Raw genomic sequence first — 14270 nt, 5'->3', positions numbered from 1 at the left:
CCCCACCACCAAATGTAGTAAATAAAATTTGCACATATGGCATATCACTTGATGCAGGATCAAAAAACAATTGAGGAGCTCTGCTGCAACAGGAACAAATTATTAATTTCACTGAGCTACAAGTATTAATTTATAGGAGTTAGTGTAATTCCTTTCAGATTTTGCAAAGACTTGGTTTCTTTCTTTTTTTGGTATTGGAGTTTGAACCTGAGGTGTGTAAAGCACTGAGTTACGACCCCATCCCTTTTCATTTTTATTTTTTTGAGACATGGTCTCATTAAGTTGCTTAGGTCTTTACTAGGCTGGCCTTGAATTTTCGATCCTCCTGTATCAGCTTCCCAAGTCACTAGGATTAGAGGCATGTGCCATTGAACCCAGCTAAAGACTTAGTTTCTTGTTGCTATCTTAAAATTATTGACCAATAACAATGGCTCCCACAGTTTAACTTCCACCACAGTAATGCTTTACCAAATGTTTTGTTTATAGATACTTGATTACATGTGGGTCCATTTTCACTGCAGTAAAATTCCCTAACAACATAAAGATATCAACTATTTTGTGTGTGTATGATTTTGGTGTTTGCAATTACTTTCTAAAGTGTAATAACTTAAAAATTACATATTCAACTGGGATTATGGATTGGTAGTTTAGGCGAAACTTAAAAAAGTAAAACAATGACATTTAAGATAATGAAATGAATTCAGAAAAACCTGACTTGTTGTAAGAAACATGGTGGTTTCTAAGGGCTCCCTATAATTAATGGAAAAAGATAATAGTACCCAAAAATATTACTAGTGAACCAGCAATAAGCACCTAAAGAAAGCAGATGTATGTTTACTGAATAGGATTGACAAATAAATATCATCTAGAACAATAAACTAACTGATAGTCGCTTCCTAAAATGCCAAAGTCAGAAAAATTCTAAAGCTGATTATGGTAAAGCCAGTTAATGTGCGGACACCAAAATAAGATCTGGAAACAAGGTCTGGGATTGTGAAATATAATGTCCATAATATATTTCATAATTATGAATAAAGTGAGCAATGACTGGGCAGTCACTCCTAAAGTAATACTGAGAAGTCAATCATGTGCTTGTTAAACTACAGTACATCCATATGATGAAATAGTCTACTCTATAAAACAGTCACACAGAAACACTTTGAGAATGCACGGTTGAAGTTGTAGAACACTACTGAAGCTCCTCTTCTTTTTATTAATATGTATTAACTGCATATTAATGGGATTCAGTGTGATATTTCCATACAGATGCACTCATCAAATTTAATCTCTCCTTTTTCACTCTCCTGTCAATGAAGCTCCCCTTCTTACAAATAGGTTAGGCTTCAAAAATGGAAAAGTATTTTTAACAGAAGTCCAAAATAGTTAACAGGGACATTATCTTAAATCCTTCAGATACATTTCCATCAAATAGAAAGAAGAATTACTTTTTCAGTGCTTTCAAACTAAAAAAATAAGTGCTTCATGATGATTAACAATATAAATAACGCTGGGGTTGTGGCTCAGCGGTAGAGCGCTCGCCTCGCATGTCTGAGATCCTGGGTTCGATCCTCAGCACAACATAAAATAAATAAATAGACAAAACAAGGATATTGTGTCCATGTATAACTAAAAAAACACCATAATATAAATAAGCACCTATTCTGTCAAGACCTAAAATTAGTTGAGGTATCTTCTACGTAGCCTTGATAAAATAAAATATTATAGAAAACTTCTTAAAGGTTAGAGCACTCTGCTGACTGCTCTATTATACACTTGGATGTTGTATGTATTTAAGGGCACAACATTATGGAGCTATCTATGATTTGTTATACATGTTTTATCTTGATTATCTATTTAAGTTCTTAAATCAATTACAGTAGTATCCTCCTCTGACCTGAGGAGGATACATTTCGAGACCCCTTGTGGTTACATGAAACCATAAATACTGCTAGGCCCTATGTATACAGGTTGAACACATCTTGTTCAAAATGCTTGGGATCAGAAGCATTTCACATTTGAGTCTTGGATTTTGAAGAATTTGCATACATTTCACTAAGTGAGCATCCCTAATCTGAAAATCTGAAACTTTCCAAAATCTGAATCTTTTTTACTATGAATGCTCAAAGTTTCAGGGTAGCAGAATGAAGTGGTGCATGCCTATAATCTCAGTCATTCAGGAGACTGAGGAAGAAGGATTGCAAATTCAAGACCAGCCCAATGCTGGGGATGTGGCTCAGAGGCAGAGTGCTTGCCTAGCACATGTGAGGCCCTGGGTTCAACCCTCAGCACCAATAAAAATAAACAAATTTATATATATATATACACACACACAGAGAGACCAGCCTGGACAACTCAGCAAGATCCTGTCTCAAAGTAAAAATAAAAAGGGCTGGGGATATAGCTCAGTATGGAGGTGGGGAGTGAGAGGGTATGTGGATCTCAGGGGCTGGGGTTGCAGCTCAGTGGTAGAGCTCTTGCCTAGCATGTGTGAGGCACTGGTTCGATTCTCAGCACCGCACATAAATAAATAAAATAAAGGTTCATTGACGACTAAAGAAATAAACCAATGGGGGATACCAATGTGCATCATATATAATAAGGATGAAAAAAGATCTGAAAACTCACTGTATTAGAATATGCTAGGAAAGAGAAGGAACTTGTAAAGGACTTCCTATATACCAGAACTATAGTAAATTCTTTATATATGTGGGTCTTCAAAATTACTTGTTCACTAGATATTTTTCCTTCTTAAAGATGAGGAAAATTAGACTCAGAATAACTTCTTCTTGTCTAAGATCAAATGGTTAATGAATATGAGTTCAGATTCTTACACCTTCTGCTGTTCTTCCTCTCTTACACTATAGTCTACACCAGGTTATGAAACTCCTTAGGAGAAAGAAAAATGGATAACAAGAACTACTGAAATTCAGAAAATATTTCAAGAATTTAACTAACAAAAGATTCAACCCATCAAGTTCTTTGGCCTCATGCTTTGTGGAATTTTTTCCCAAAACATTAGAAAATACATGTTTTTCCAAAACATTAGAAGCATAGGAGGTCACTAAGCAAAGAGGTTACATGTAGTCTATCAGCTACGTGCCAACCAAGAACACTGTGCTAACAAGAATTCTGAGGTTGATTCAGTGGAATGAGTACTGTGATGAACTAGTGATGTCTACTATGATTGTAAATCAGAGAAGTGGCAAGGATTTGCTACCCTTGATAAAGTGGAATCAGAAAGAACAAACCAGTTACTGCCTATGGACAATGGTCTCAAGTTTCTTCACCTTAAAAAGGCAATAGCAATGACCACTATATAGGATTATTGAAGGTTATATAAGAAAATAATATTAACCACTTAGGTCACCCAGATATAGCAAGAAGTCAATAAATGACAGAATTATTGTTTTTAATTGAGTGATGATATCTGCACTCAATGCACTAAAATTCTAAAATTTTCCCTCATAAAAATAAAGTTAATGGCTGGGGTTGTGGCTCAGTGGTAGAGTGCCCGCCTCTCATGTGTGAAGCGCTGGGTTTGATCCTCTGCACCACATAAAAATAAAGATATTGTGTTCATCTACAACTAAAAAATATTAAAAAAGTAAAAAAGTTAAATGAAGCGGTTAGGTCCTATATTGAGAAATACATACACACACACACACCCCAAGCAACTTCCCAAATGTAAGCATTTTATTATGCACACATAACATTCGGATTACAGCTTTGTGTGGACTAATCTGGGAATCCCACTACTAATTCAGTGGGAAAATTCAATTATCTGATTTTTTAAAAAAATTTAAATATTTATATTTTTTGTTGTAGTTGGATACAATAGCTTCATTTTATTTATTTATTTTTATGTGGTGCTGAGGATCAAACCCAGTGCCTTGCATGTGCTAGTCAAGCACTCTACCAGGGAACCACAACCCTAGCCCCTCAATTATCTGAATTCTAAATGAGTACAACCTTTACGAGCCTAATTGCAATGAAAAATAAACTGCATAGTTTTTTTTTTTCCTTTTTGTGGTGATGGGGATCAAACCCAGGGCCTTTCACATTCTATGCCAGTAGAGTTTCACTGAACTACATCCCCAGCTCTGTTCTGATCAACAAATTGAAAAAAGAAAGATTAGAAATATACCACAGAAAAACTGGTGCTGCCTAGGTATTGATGAAAATAAAAATAGATTCTGATAAACCTTGCTCTTGCATAATGAAGTAGAAGAGGGTAATCTATTCTATCTTCTTTCTAAACCAGTCTTTCCTTCTTACCCTTGTCAATCTTTTCATTGGGACCTCAAACTCCTGCTGCACGGATCTTCCCCACTTTTCTCACTTAGCTCCTGTTCTCTTCCAGAAGCTTCACTGCACTCTCAAAGGAAAGTTAAATTCCTCATATGTCAGTTACCTCGGAGTAAGATAAGGAGGTTTCACCTTCCTTCTCAAGACTATTCCCAAGCTTTACTCCTGTCCTTTTGATCCTGAGGTTCTTATCTTCTTAGAAGTCTCAGCTACTGAACTCATGACTCTTTGCTTCATTAATGAAAGAATTCTGGGTGTGGATTATGATCTTCCTCTCCAACATTATTCTCATACACCTCTCAATTAGACCTCATATGAACTTTGGTGCCCTGACCTCTCTGTTCTTTCTTAATTATCATCTCTGTCTTCACTTTACCTGACTCACATCTTGTCTGTGTGTGTGTGTGTGTGTGTGTGTGTATACATATGTATTTATTTATTTATTTTTTTTGGTGAGGGAAGGGGTACCAGGGATTGAACTCAGGGGCACTCAACCACTGGGCCACATCCCCAGCCCTATTTTTTGTATTTTATTTGAAGACAGGGTCTTACCTAAGTTGCTTAGTGCCTCGCTTTTGCTGAAGCTGGCTTTGAACTTGAAATCCTCCTGTCTGAGCCTCCCAAATCACTGGGATTATAGGCATGTGCCACTGGCCTGGATATATATAATTTTTTTAAAAATACCTTTATTTTCTTTATTTTTATGTGGTGCTGAGGATTGAATCCAGTGCCTCACATGTGCTAGGCAAACGTTCTACCACTGAGCTACAGCCCCAGTCTCCTGGCTATATATTTTTAATATTCTTATCTCTTCTCCTTTTGTGACAAATGCCTGGCAAACCTCTGATATCCACCTTCTTTATGCTTACAGTAAATAAGCACTTACTACTAGAGAAAAATCCTAATACAGAAAGGTTGGACTATCAATTCATGCAGGAACACACAAAACACACAAAAATAAAGCTCACCTGCAAACATTACAAACTGAAAACTCTTGGCAAGTAATCCAATGGAAACAATACAAAAAATAAAAGAACTAAAACAAATTAATAAAAAGAACACACTACTGTTTCTGGTCTATACATGTACATAAAAGCATTTATATAAGCAATTTACCACATATATGTATATGTATACATAGTAGAGATGTCAGTAGCTCTTAATTTATAGACCTACATGGTCAGGGTCAGCATTAATCAAATCTCTGTAATTTCAGCCACATATTCTTTTTCTTTTTTCCCCCCAGTGATGAGATTTGATCCCAAAGGCCCTTGTGCATGCTAGGAAAGCACACTTCCACTGATCCACATCCCTAGGAGTCTTTGTGTAATTTCCAAGCAGTAAGAAAATGCACTTGGAAAAATAAAATTACAAAAAGGTAAAAACTTCTCAGTAAAGCATAAATTTGATAGAAAAAAAATCAATAATGAGAGATATGCCTTATTAAATATGGAAAGAATATAAAGTGTTAATTATAAAATAATATGATATTGACTTAAAAATAGAAAATTAAGATGGGTACAGTAGTACATCTGAATCTCAACTACTCAGAAGTCCAAGACAGGAGGATCACAAGTTCAAGGCCAGACTGGGCAATTTAATTTAGCAAGACCCTATCTCAAAATAAAATAAAAAGGATTAGAAATGTAACTTAGAGGTAGAATGCTCCTGGATTCAATCCCCAGTAACTGACCCCTTTCCTGCCAAAATAGAGAAAGAAAGAAAATTAACTAGTGGAAAAGAGGAGATTCTGGTGGCAAAGCCAGATATTTTAAAAAATTTAATATAAAACCAAGTAAGAACCAGGTGCAGTGATGCATGCCTGTAATCCCAGCAACTTGAGAGACTATGGCAGGAGGATGTAAAGTTTGAGGTGAGCTTCAGCAACTTAGCAAGGAACTAAGTAACTTAGTGGAACCCTACCTCAACATAAAAAATAAAAAGGGCTGGGGATGTAGCTCAGTGATAAAGTGCCCCTGGGTTCAATATCCAGTAACCTCCCAATCCCCCACCCTCTGCAAACTAAAAAACCCTCCCCCAAATATGTAAAATACCATGTGGGACTTATTTTAAGTAATAATGTAAAATAACAGAACTTTTGGCTCTTATCTTACTCAATATACTACTATAAATTCTTTGAAAAAAATTTAATGTACCAAGAACCATGTACTTAGTATAGCTGTAAGATGACAATTTTCCAGCTACTAAAGCAATGAGAAAATGACAAAGCTGATTTGAGTTCAAATAAATGAAAATGTTAAATAGCAGAACTGAAAAGTCATAATTATCAGGGCTAGAGTTGTAGATCAGTGGTTGAGTGCTTGCTTAGCACGTGTGAGGCACTGTGTTTGATCCTCAGCATCACATAAAAATAAATAAAAACATCCTGTCCATATAGAATTTAAAAAAATATATTTAAAAAAATTAAAAAGTCAAATTATCTACATCAGCATCTTAGCAAAATAATTATAATAATTTAATGATAGAAACAAAACACATTACAAAATGTTTATTAAGCATTTATTACCATGTTAAATGTCTGTGCCAAGTGCTTTAAATATATTATCCTGCTTACTTTTTCAATTCCATAATTCCATATTTATTAATGAAAAATAAATTCATATAAATAAATTCATATATATTCAAATTCGTATTTATTAATATTTATAAATGAAAAATCTGAAAAGCTCAGACATTATATAACTTGCCTGGGGTCATAAAAATGTATATTTGAGTGACAGGATTAGGATATGTGCCATAGTTATGGATTCTAAATCCATGTTGTTAGCTATAGAACACAGACTCTATTCTAATTAAAAAACAAACCTAGAGCTGGGCATGGTGGCACATGCTTGTAATCCCAGCAGCCTGGGAGGCTGAGGCAGAAGGATCACGAATTCAAAGCCAGCCTCAGAAACAGTGAGGTACTAATCAACTCAGTGAGACCCTCTCTCTAAATAAATACAAGTAGGGCTGGGGATGTGGTTCAGTGGTTGAGTGTCCTGAGTTCAATCCCCAGTACCAAAAAAACAAAAAACAAAACAAAAAAACAACCTAGGGAAAGAAACCCTAAAGAAGGGGAAATGATTAAATACATCAGAGTCTATAAACCTGAATCAACTCTATGGTTATTAAAATAAACAAAAGGAGCCACATAGATAATAGGTAAAGTTTTTATGAACTAGTGGTCAATTATAAAGAAAACACAAGAGGGTGATACTAAGAATCTTGTCAGTCATAAAAGTGATGGAATTTCATGCATTTTCTTTATAGTTCTATATAAATGAAAATTTACAAACCTTCTGCATACAATCGCTCTGCAAGGAAAACTGCATCTCGGTAAGCATAATGGTTTAGTGCTTGCCATATAGCAGCCTGTAAGTGGAAGAAAAAGAAAATAAATACAGATACACAGAGTTTCAAAGTTACTCCTAGCACAAAGCTTTGAATATAAATATCTTTAAGTGATAAAACCTCAATGCCAATAGAGCAAACTCCACAGTGTGTATGACTCCTGACATATCTGCATTTACTCACTCAACCTGCATTACTTTTAGTCTTCTGTGCCTTTGTATATCCTTTTTCTTCATCAGGGAATGCTGGCTCCCTTACCAACCTTCCCTAATAAATTTCTAATTCTTTCTAAAGTCCTAGCTTAAATAACGCCACCGTGCCTGGCTAACAAACACTACTGTATTCACTTCCTAAAGTATATGTTTAAGAAGTTCCCCAAAAATAAGATATATACTTAGAAATAAAATTACTGACTTATTGAATATGTTCATCTTTACTAGATAATGTCAAATCATTTTTTAAAATTATTAATTTATATACCAAATAATAATATGAATTTCTATTTCTATTTCCTGGCTAACCTCTAGTCATTACTTTTTTCATTTACTTCTTCATTAGAATAGTCATATTATATTACAGTTATCTGTTTACAAGTCTGCCTATCCTACTAACATTACATGCTCTTACCAGCAGTGGTTTTCAACCATTTTTCATGATACACATGAAGGAAATGTTCAAATGTATGTCATCCTTCCATAAAAACTTCCTCATCTATTAGCTTAAATGCCACCTATTTCTCAGCCACTCAAGGAAGCACACTGGAATACAAATGAGTAAAATTATAGAACTAATCTTTAATTCACTTGAATCATGCTTTTTCTTTTAGAGTCAAGAATCATAAAGTATATATAAGATAGGACATTTTAAGTTAAAAATAATAAAAAATATCTACATCCATGCACTAACCACTCAGGTCCAGAAATAAAATATTAGCAACTATCTTTGAAGTTCTACAGGCTCCTCCAGCATGTCAATAATAGGAAACTACCACCCTGAATTCTGCTGACCTTTCTTCTGGCTTTCTTCATAATTTGATACATTTGTGCCTATCATCCCTAAGCAGCAGCATATTTAGTTTTCCAACTTTAAATTCATGCTTGATGATATCTGAGGCTGGAGTTTGTTCACTTTCATTGCTGAAATTTATTCAGCAATATTTCCACTGTTTAAAGATATCAAAATATGTTTTATATGGGCATATGGGTTATTTCCAGAGTTTCTGTTTGTTTTAATAATGCTACAACAAACACTATTTTTTTGGTTACCAAGGATTGAACCTGGGGGCATCAGACCACTGAGCCACATCCCCAGCCCTATTTTGTATTTTATTTAGAGACAGGGTCTCACTGAGTTGATTAGCACCTCGCTTTTTGCTGAGGCTGGGTTTGAACTTGTGATCCTCCTGCTCCAGCCTCCTGACCAACTGGGATTACAGGTCTGCGCCTCCATGCCTGGCTAACAAACACTATTGTATTCACTTCTTGGAGTACATGTTTAAGAAGTTCTTCAAATTAGGATACTTAGGAATAAAATTACTGAGTTATTGAATATGTCCATCTTTACTAGATAATGTCAAATCATTTCTAAAAATCATTAATTTATAAACCAAACAATAATATGAGTTTCTACTTACTCCATAGCCTGGTATAAAGTACGATTGTCAAACTTTAAAATTTTTTTATTAATCTGAGAAAATAAAAGCCTCCAATCAATTACAAAAAAAATAGATTATCAGGCTGGAGCTCAGTGGTAGAGTGCTTGCATGTATGAGGTTCTGGGTTCAATCTCCAGCAACACACACACACACACACACACACACACACACACACACACAAAGTGATAATAATTAAAAAAAAAATAAATAAAGGTTTAAACTACAAGATCAAAGACCTCTTGTTTGTACTGTCTTAACTTTTTTAAACTGGAGGGCTTTAGTACTTATTCAATAAATATATTCTGAGCATCTACTATGTGACCACTTTCTGGACTCTAGATATTTAGCTATGAGCAAATAACTTCTGCTCTCATTAAGTCTCATTCAAATGTTATTCTTATCTAGACCAAAGCCTTTCAACCCCTTAGATGATGTTCTATCCCAAATTCATTGAATCACAATTTCTACACCTGGGATTGTGCTTAGATTACCATTACTTTTAAAGTTTTCTATAGGTGATAAATAAGCATTCAGGGTTCAGAATCATTCCACGTGTCCAGATAAGAAATTTCTTTTTATAGTAAAAACTTGTGAAAATTTATGAAAGCTATTAACCTCCTCTCCAGATAAAAGCATATATTCTGGAAGCCTGCATATATTGAAAATCCACATTATCTTGGAAGTATAGTATAAATTTGGAAGTATAGTATAAAGCTCAAAATCTAGTCCATGTGATAGGAGCTGAATATGTCATCTACTAGAAATAATAGGTACTTGATAAGTATTTGTGGAATTAAATTTAAATATTTAAAAGAAAGGAGCCAGGTGTGGTGGTGCACATCTGTAATCCTGGTGATACAGGAAGCTGAGGCAAGAGAATCATAAGTTCTGGGCTGGCTTCAGCAATTTAGCAAGACCCTGTCTCAAAAATAAAAAAATAATAAGGACTGGGGATGTTGGCTCAGTGGTAAAGTGCTCCAGGGTTTTAATCTCCAATACCAAAAGAGAAAGAAAGGAAAACAAAAAAAAAAAAAAAAAAAAAAAAAGGAGAAATGGACAAGTTACTATTTTTAAAAAGGTCCTTACTCTTTTGTATTTTAGCAACTACTACAGAGTTAGTGTCTGAAGAAGCATTACTGCTGCCAAGAGTAGGAGAGGCCAAGTTGGAGGCCATAAGATCACAAGTTTGAAGTCAGTCTCACCAAGGTAGAAAGACCTGGTTTCAAAATAAAATTCGTAAAAAGGCTGGGGATGTAGCTCAATGGTCAAAAAAAAAAAAAAAAAAAAGTACTGAGATAAACTAAAAGTGTTCTCAGAGAATTTCAACATTTGGATTGCATAACAACTTCAAAAAAATATCACTCAGAAAATAATAGGCTAAAGGGTTTTCAATCTAATTTGACTCAGCAATTATCTCTTTTCTTTTTTTTTTTAATTTAATGAAGAGGATTCCTGATTCTTGTTAATCACATTGATCAAGTTGTTTATGAGCTTTAATCACCTACAAAATAAAGACTAAAACACCTACTTCAAAGACAGGCATATACATGAAAGTCTAGCTAAGTAATTGATAATTATAATTCTGCCCCCCAAAACATATCTGGTCTTCTAGTACTGGTGTGGCCTAGGGTTCTGGAACCACACACACATAAGTACCTTTCAAAATTACATTAACTTAAAGCAACTGCAGTAATAATGAAAGACACACACACAAAAAAACATTTGCATCTATAAGGCAGACCATATTTTGCCTGGATTTCTTTAGTAGTATCTTAATTGGCCTCTCTGAATTCTCCCCCATGACTTTTTCACAAATCAGATCTGATCATGTAACATCTTTACTCAAAATCCTTCAGTAGCTTCTCATTGTTCTTATTGTAAAAATTGTAATCACCAAACTTGGCAACATAGTACAGTTTGTGCTTACTTCTCTTTTCTTTCTTTCTTTTTTTTTTGCAGAGCTGGAACCCAGGGCCTCCTTGCTTACTCCCAGGTGAATGTTCCTTTCTTCCTATAGCCCTAGTCCTTTTTATTTTATTTTTCAAACATGGTCTTGCTAAATTGCCCAGGCTGACCTTAAACTTATGGCCTTCCTGCCTCAGCTGGCATTATAGGTGTGTGCTACTGTGCCCCATTTCAAACCAGTTCATCCTTTATTATATTTTCTTGTGCTCTGTGCTTAGCACAATAGTGTTTTTTTCAGCTCTTCAAATTTACCATATTACTCCCATCTTACAGACCTTCTATTACATGCAGTTTCACCTAGTACATGCCTCCTTTCCTCCAAACTAAGCAGATTCCAGTTATCCTTCAGATTTTTCTCTTAGAGAGGGTTTCTTTGGAACCCCAAGATGAAATTTGGTATCCTTATTAAACACTTAATAGCACCAAGAATCTTTCTTTTGTAATACTTCTCATCGTAATTTTACATTGATTTTGGAAGAAATTTTAGTGTCTTCCTTACTATTATAAACTCCAGGAAGGCAGGGATTACATACATCTTTGTTATTATTCTTCAAGATCTATTATGTGTTTTAAAGCAGGTGCTAAGTAGACACATGTTAAATGAACAAATGATTTTGAACTTTTGGCAGTCTTCCCATTATTAGCATTCTTGTATTTTAGTCTTAGCTTTAATTTTCTCTGTATTTCTTGATATCCAATAATTAAGGATCTTTGGGAGTCTGTATTGAAACTCAGTGATAAATGGAATTATTTTGTAATGCAAATAATTAACCACCTAATTACTCATTTATGAAATCTGAAGATTTTTCAAGAACCTACTTGTTTAATTTTGTTCTGTTAAAGAAAATGATGAGTAGAGGATTTAATGTTGGAGATCTATGCTCAAATTTGTGTGCTACCACTTTTAGTATGATTTTGAGGGAAATATTAAACTCTTCTCAGCCTTAATTTCCTCATCTGAAAAGTGGGGCTCTATTTCTAGGAGCTGTTGTGTGGTATATGAGATGATACATATTATGGGCACATATATAATAAAGCTATAAAGTTCTAGAACTCTATTTTTTTTTTGCACTGGGAATTGAACCCAAGGGCACTTAACCACTGAGCCACTTTCTCAGCCCTTTTTTATTTTTTATTTTGAGACAGGGTCTTGGGCTGGGTATATAGCTTAGTGATAGAGTACTTACCTATAATGTGCAAGGCTTTGGGTTCAATCCTCATGTACCACCAAAAGGAAAACAAAACAAACAAAACAAAACAACCCTTTAGACAAGGTCTCATTAAGTTGCTGAAGCTGGCTTTGAACTTGAGATCCTCCTGCCTCAGCCTTCTCAGCCGCCAGGATTATAGGTATGTGCCACTTTTTTTTTTTTTGACTTTTCAAAGTTAAAGAAATGAAAGAGAATAAAGTATCATATTCAAGAATCATATTCTTTTCTGAGTTTAAATCAAGCTTTGCTCAGAACATCATTCCTTTAATACCAATTTTGGTGGGAGTGGTAGGGTATGCTAGTGTGGACTGAACTCAGGGGCAGTCTACCACAGAGCCACATCTTCAGTCCTTTTTATTTGAGATAGATAACATTAAATTGTTGAGGCTGGCCTCAAACTTGTGATCCTCCTTCTTCAGTCTCCCAAGCTGCTGTGATTAAAAGCCTACACTATACTCAGTACTTTATTACCACTTTTAGCATCAGAAAGATAATAATGCCAGCCAACACAAACTTTTATAAATCCAGAAGTTAATCTCACCACTTACAGAAACCCACCTATAGCTTCCATCCATACTCTGAGAAATCACCTCTAAATTCCTAAGTGATGGTGTCTCTCTGGGGTTGGTGGTGGGGGGAGCGGATTACTCTGAGGCACTACAAATTAGTAGCTGATGATGAGCAGAGCTAAAATAAGCTCCTGGTTATTCATCTACCTTTACCCAACTGATGGTGTAGGCCTCCACCAAAAGAAAAGCACTTAGTACATCAACCTCTAGAGTTTTACAAATTAATGCCAGATGTAGTTAATGCTGCTAAAAACAGTTATGAAGCCAAACAGAGCAACATTCCTTCCCTCCCCACATCCCCACAAAATGTTTAAGAGAAATGTCACTGATTAAATTAATGGCTTGGTCCTTGGTTCCATTAATTTAAAAGTAAACAAACAGCATAAAGTTGCAAAATTCCTTACTTGTTATTCTTAAACCTGAAATACTATTTTAAATGTAAACAAATATCTGTAAGTATTCAGACTTAAATGTGACTACTATAAATTGTTTTGTTCTTGTTTCTGTCAAAAAAGAAAACAGCTGCTTTTCAAATAACCATAACAGCAATGAATAATAAAAACTTCAGCTGATACAAGAAGTGATAAGGAAAACAAACAAAAAAATCCAAAACATCATTGTGGACTTTTACATTATATATTTTAATTTAATGTATAGAACTCTAATTTAGTGGGGCTGGGGTGTGGCTCAGTGGTAGCGCACTTGCCTGGCATGTATGAGGCCCTGGGTTCAATTCTCAGCACTGCATACAAATAAATAAAATAAAGGTCTATTTAAAAAAAAAAAAAGAACTCTAATTTATTTTGGGTTTATATCATTGGGCAAATCCTTCCTCCCCATTTAGCAATGTCAGTGGTGGGGGAAATGAAGGAAAATCTGGTAGGTAAAGGCCAGGATTATTGCCAAATGTTCTATGATGTACTCCCTCTTATTCCCTCCTCCCCACCAACAAATATTAGCTGGCCCAATTTTTTGTACCAAAATTAAGTAACTTGTATATCTAAATTCTTAGCTCTTTCTTTCTTGCCAATAGCAGCAGATTAATATTCCCAAAGCAGTGTTTTCACTATGTAATTCTTCTACTCAAAAACTCTTTTGCTCATATAATAGTTATTCATTATCACATCAAATGTAAACCTCTCAGCCTGGAGGTTTATAACTTGTTTCTACCCGGCTACTAAAACCTTCTTCCTGTCTCAATTCCTACTCAAG

The 14270-nt window shown here is 34.9% G+C and overlaps 1 protein-coding gene across 4 annotated transcripts in view; it reads right to left on the bottom strand.

Annotated features, from left to right (window-relative positions):
- Cdc27 (cell division cycle 27) overlaps positions 1-14270 on the bottom strand; it is a 60908-nt gene that overhangs the window by 43274 nt on the left and 3364 nt on the right. For all 4 annotated transcript variants that reach the window (XM_076869294.1, XM_076869295.1, XM_076869296.1 and 1 more), the window contains exon 2: positions 7605-7680. In XM_076869294.1, the coding sequence (XP_076725409.1) occupies positions 7605-7680 (76 nt within the window). The remainder of the gene's footprint in view (positions 1-7604; positions 7681-14270) is intronic.

The sequence above is a fragment of the Callospermophilus lateralis genome, chromosome 11, assembly GCF_048772815.1.
Source record: "Callospermophilus lateralis isolate mCalLat2 chromosome 11, mCalLat2.hap1, whole genome shotgun sequence".
In the NCBI taxonomy this organism is placed as follows: Eukaryota; Metazoa; Chordata; class Mammalia; order Rodentia; family Sciuridae; genus Callospermophilus; species Callospermophilus lateralis.
This window is presented reverse-complemented; position numbering and strand designations above follow the sequence as displayed.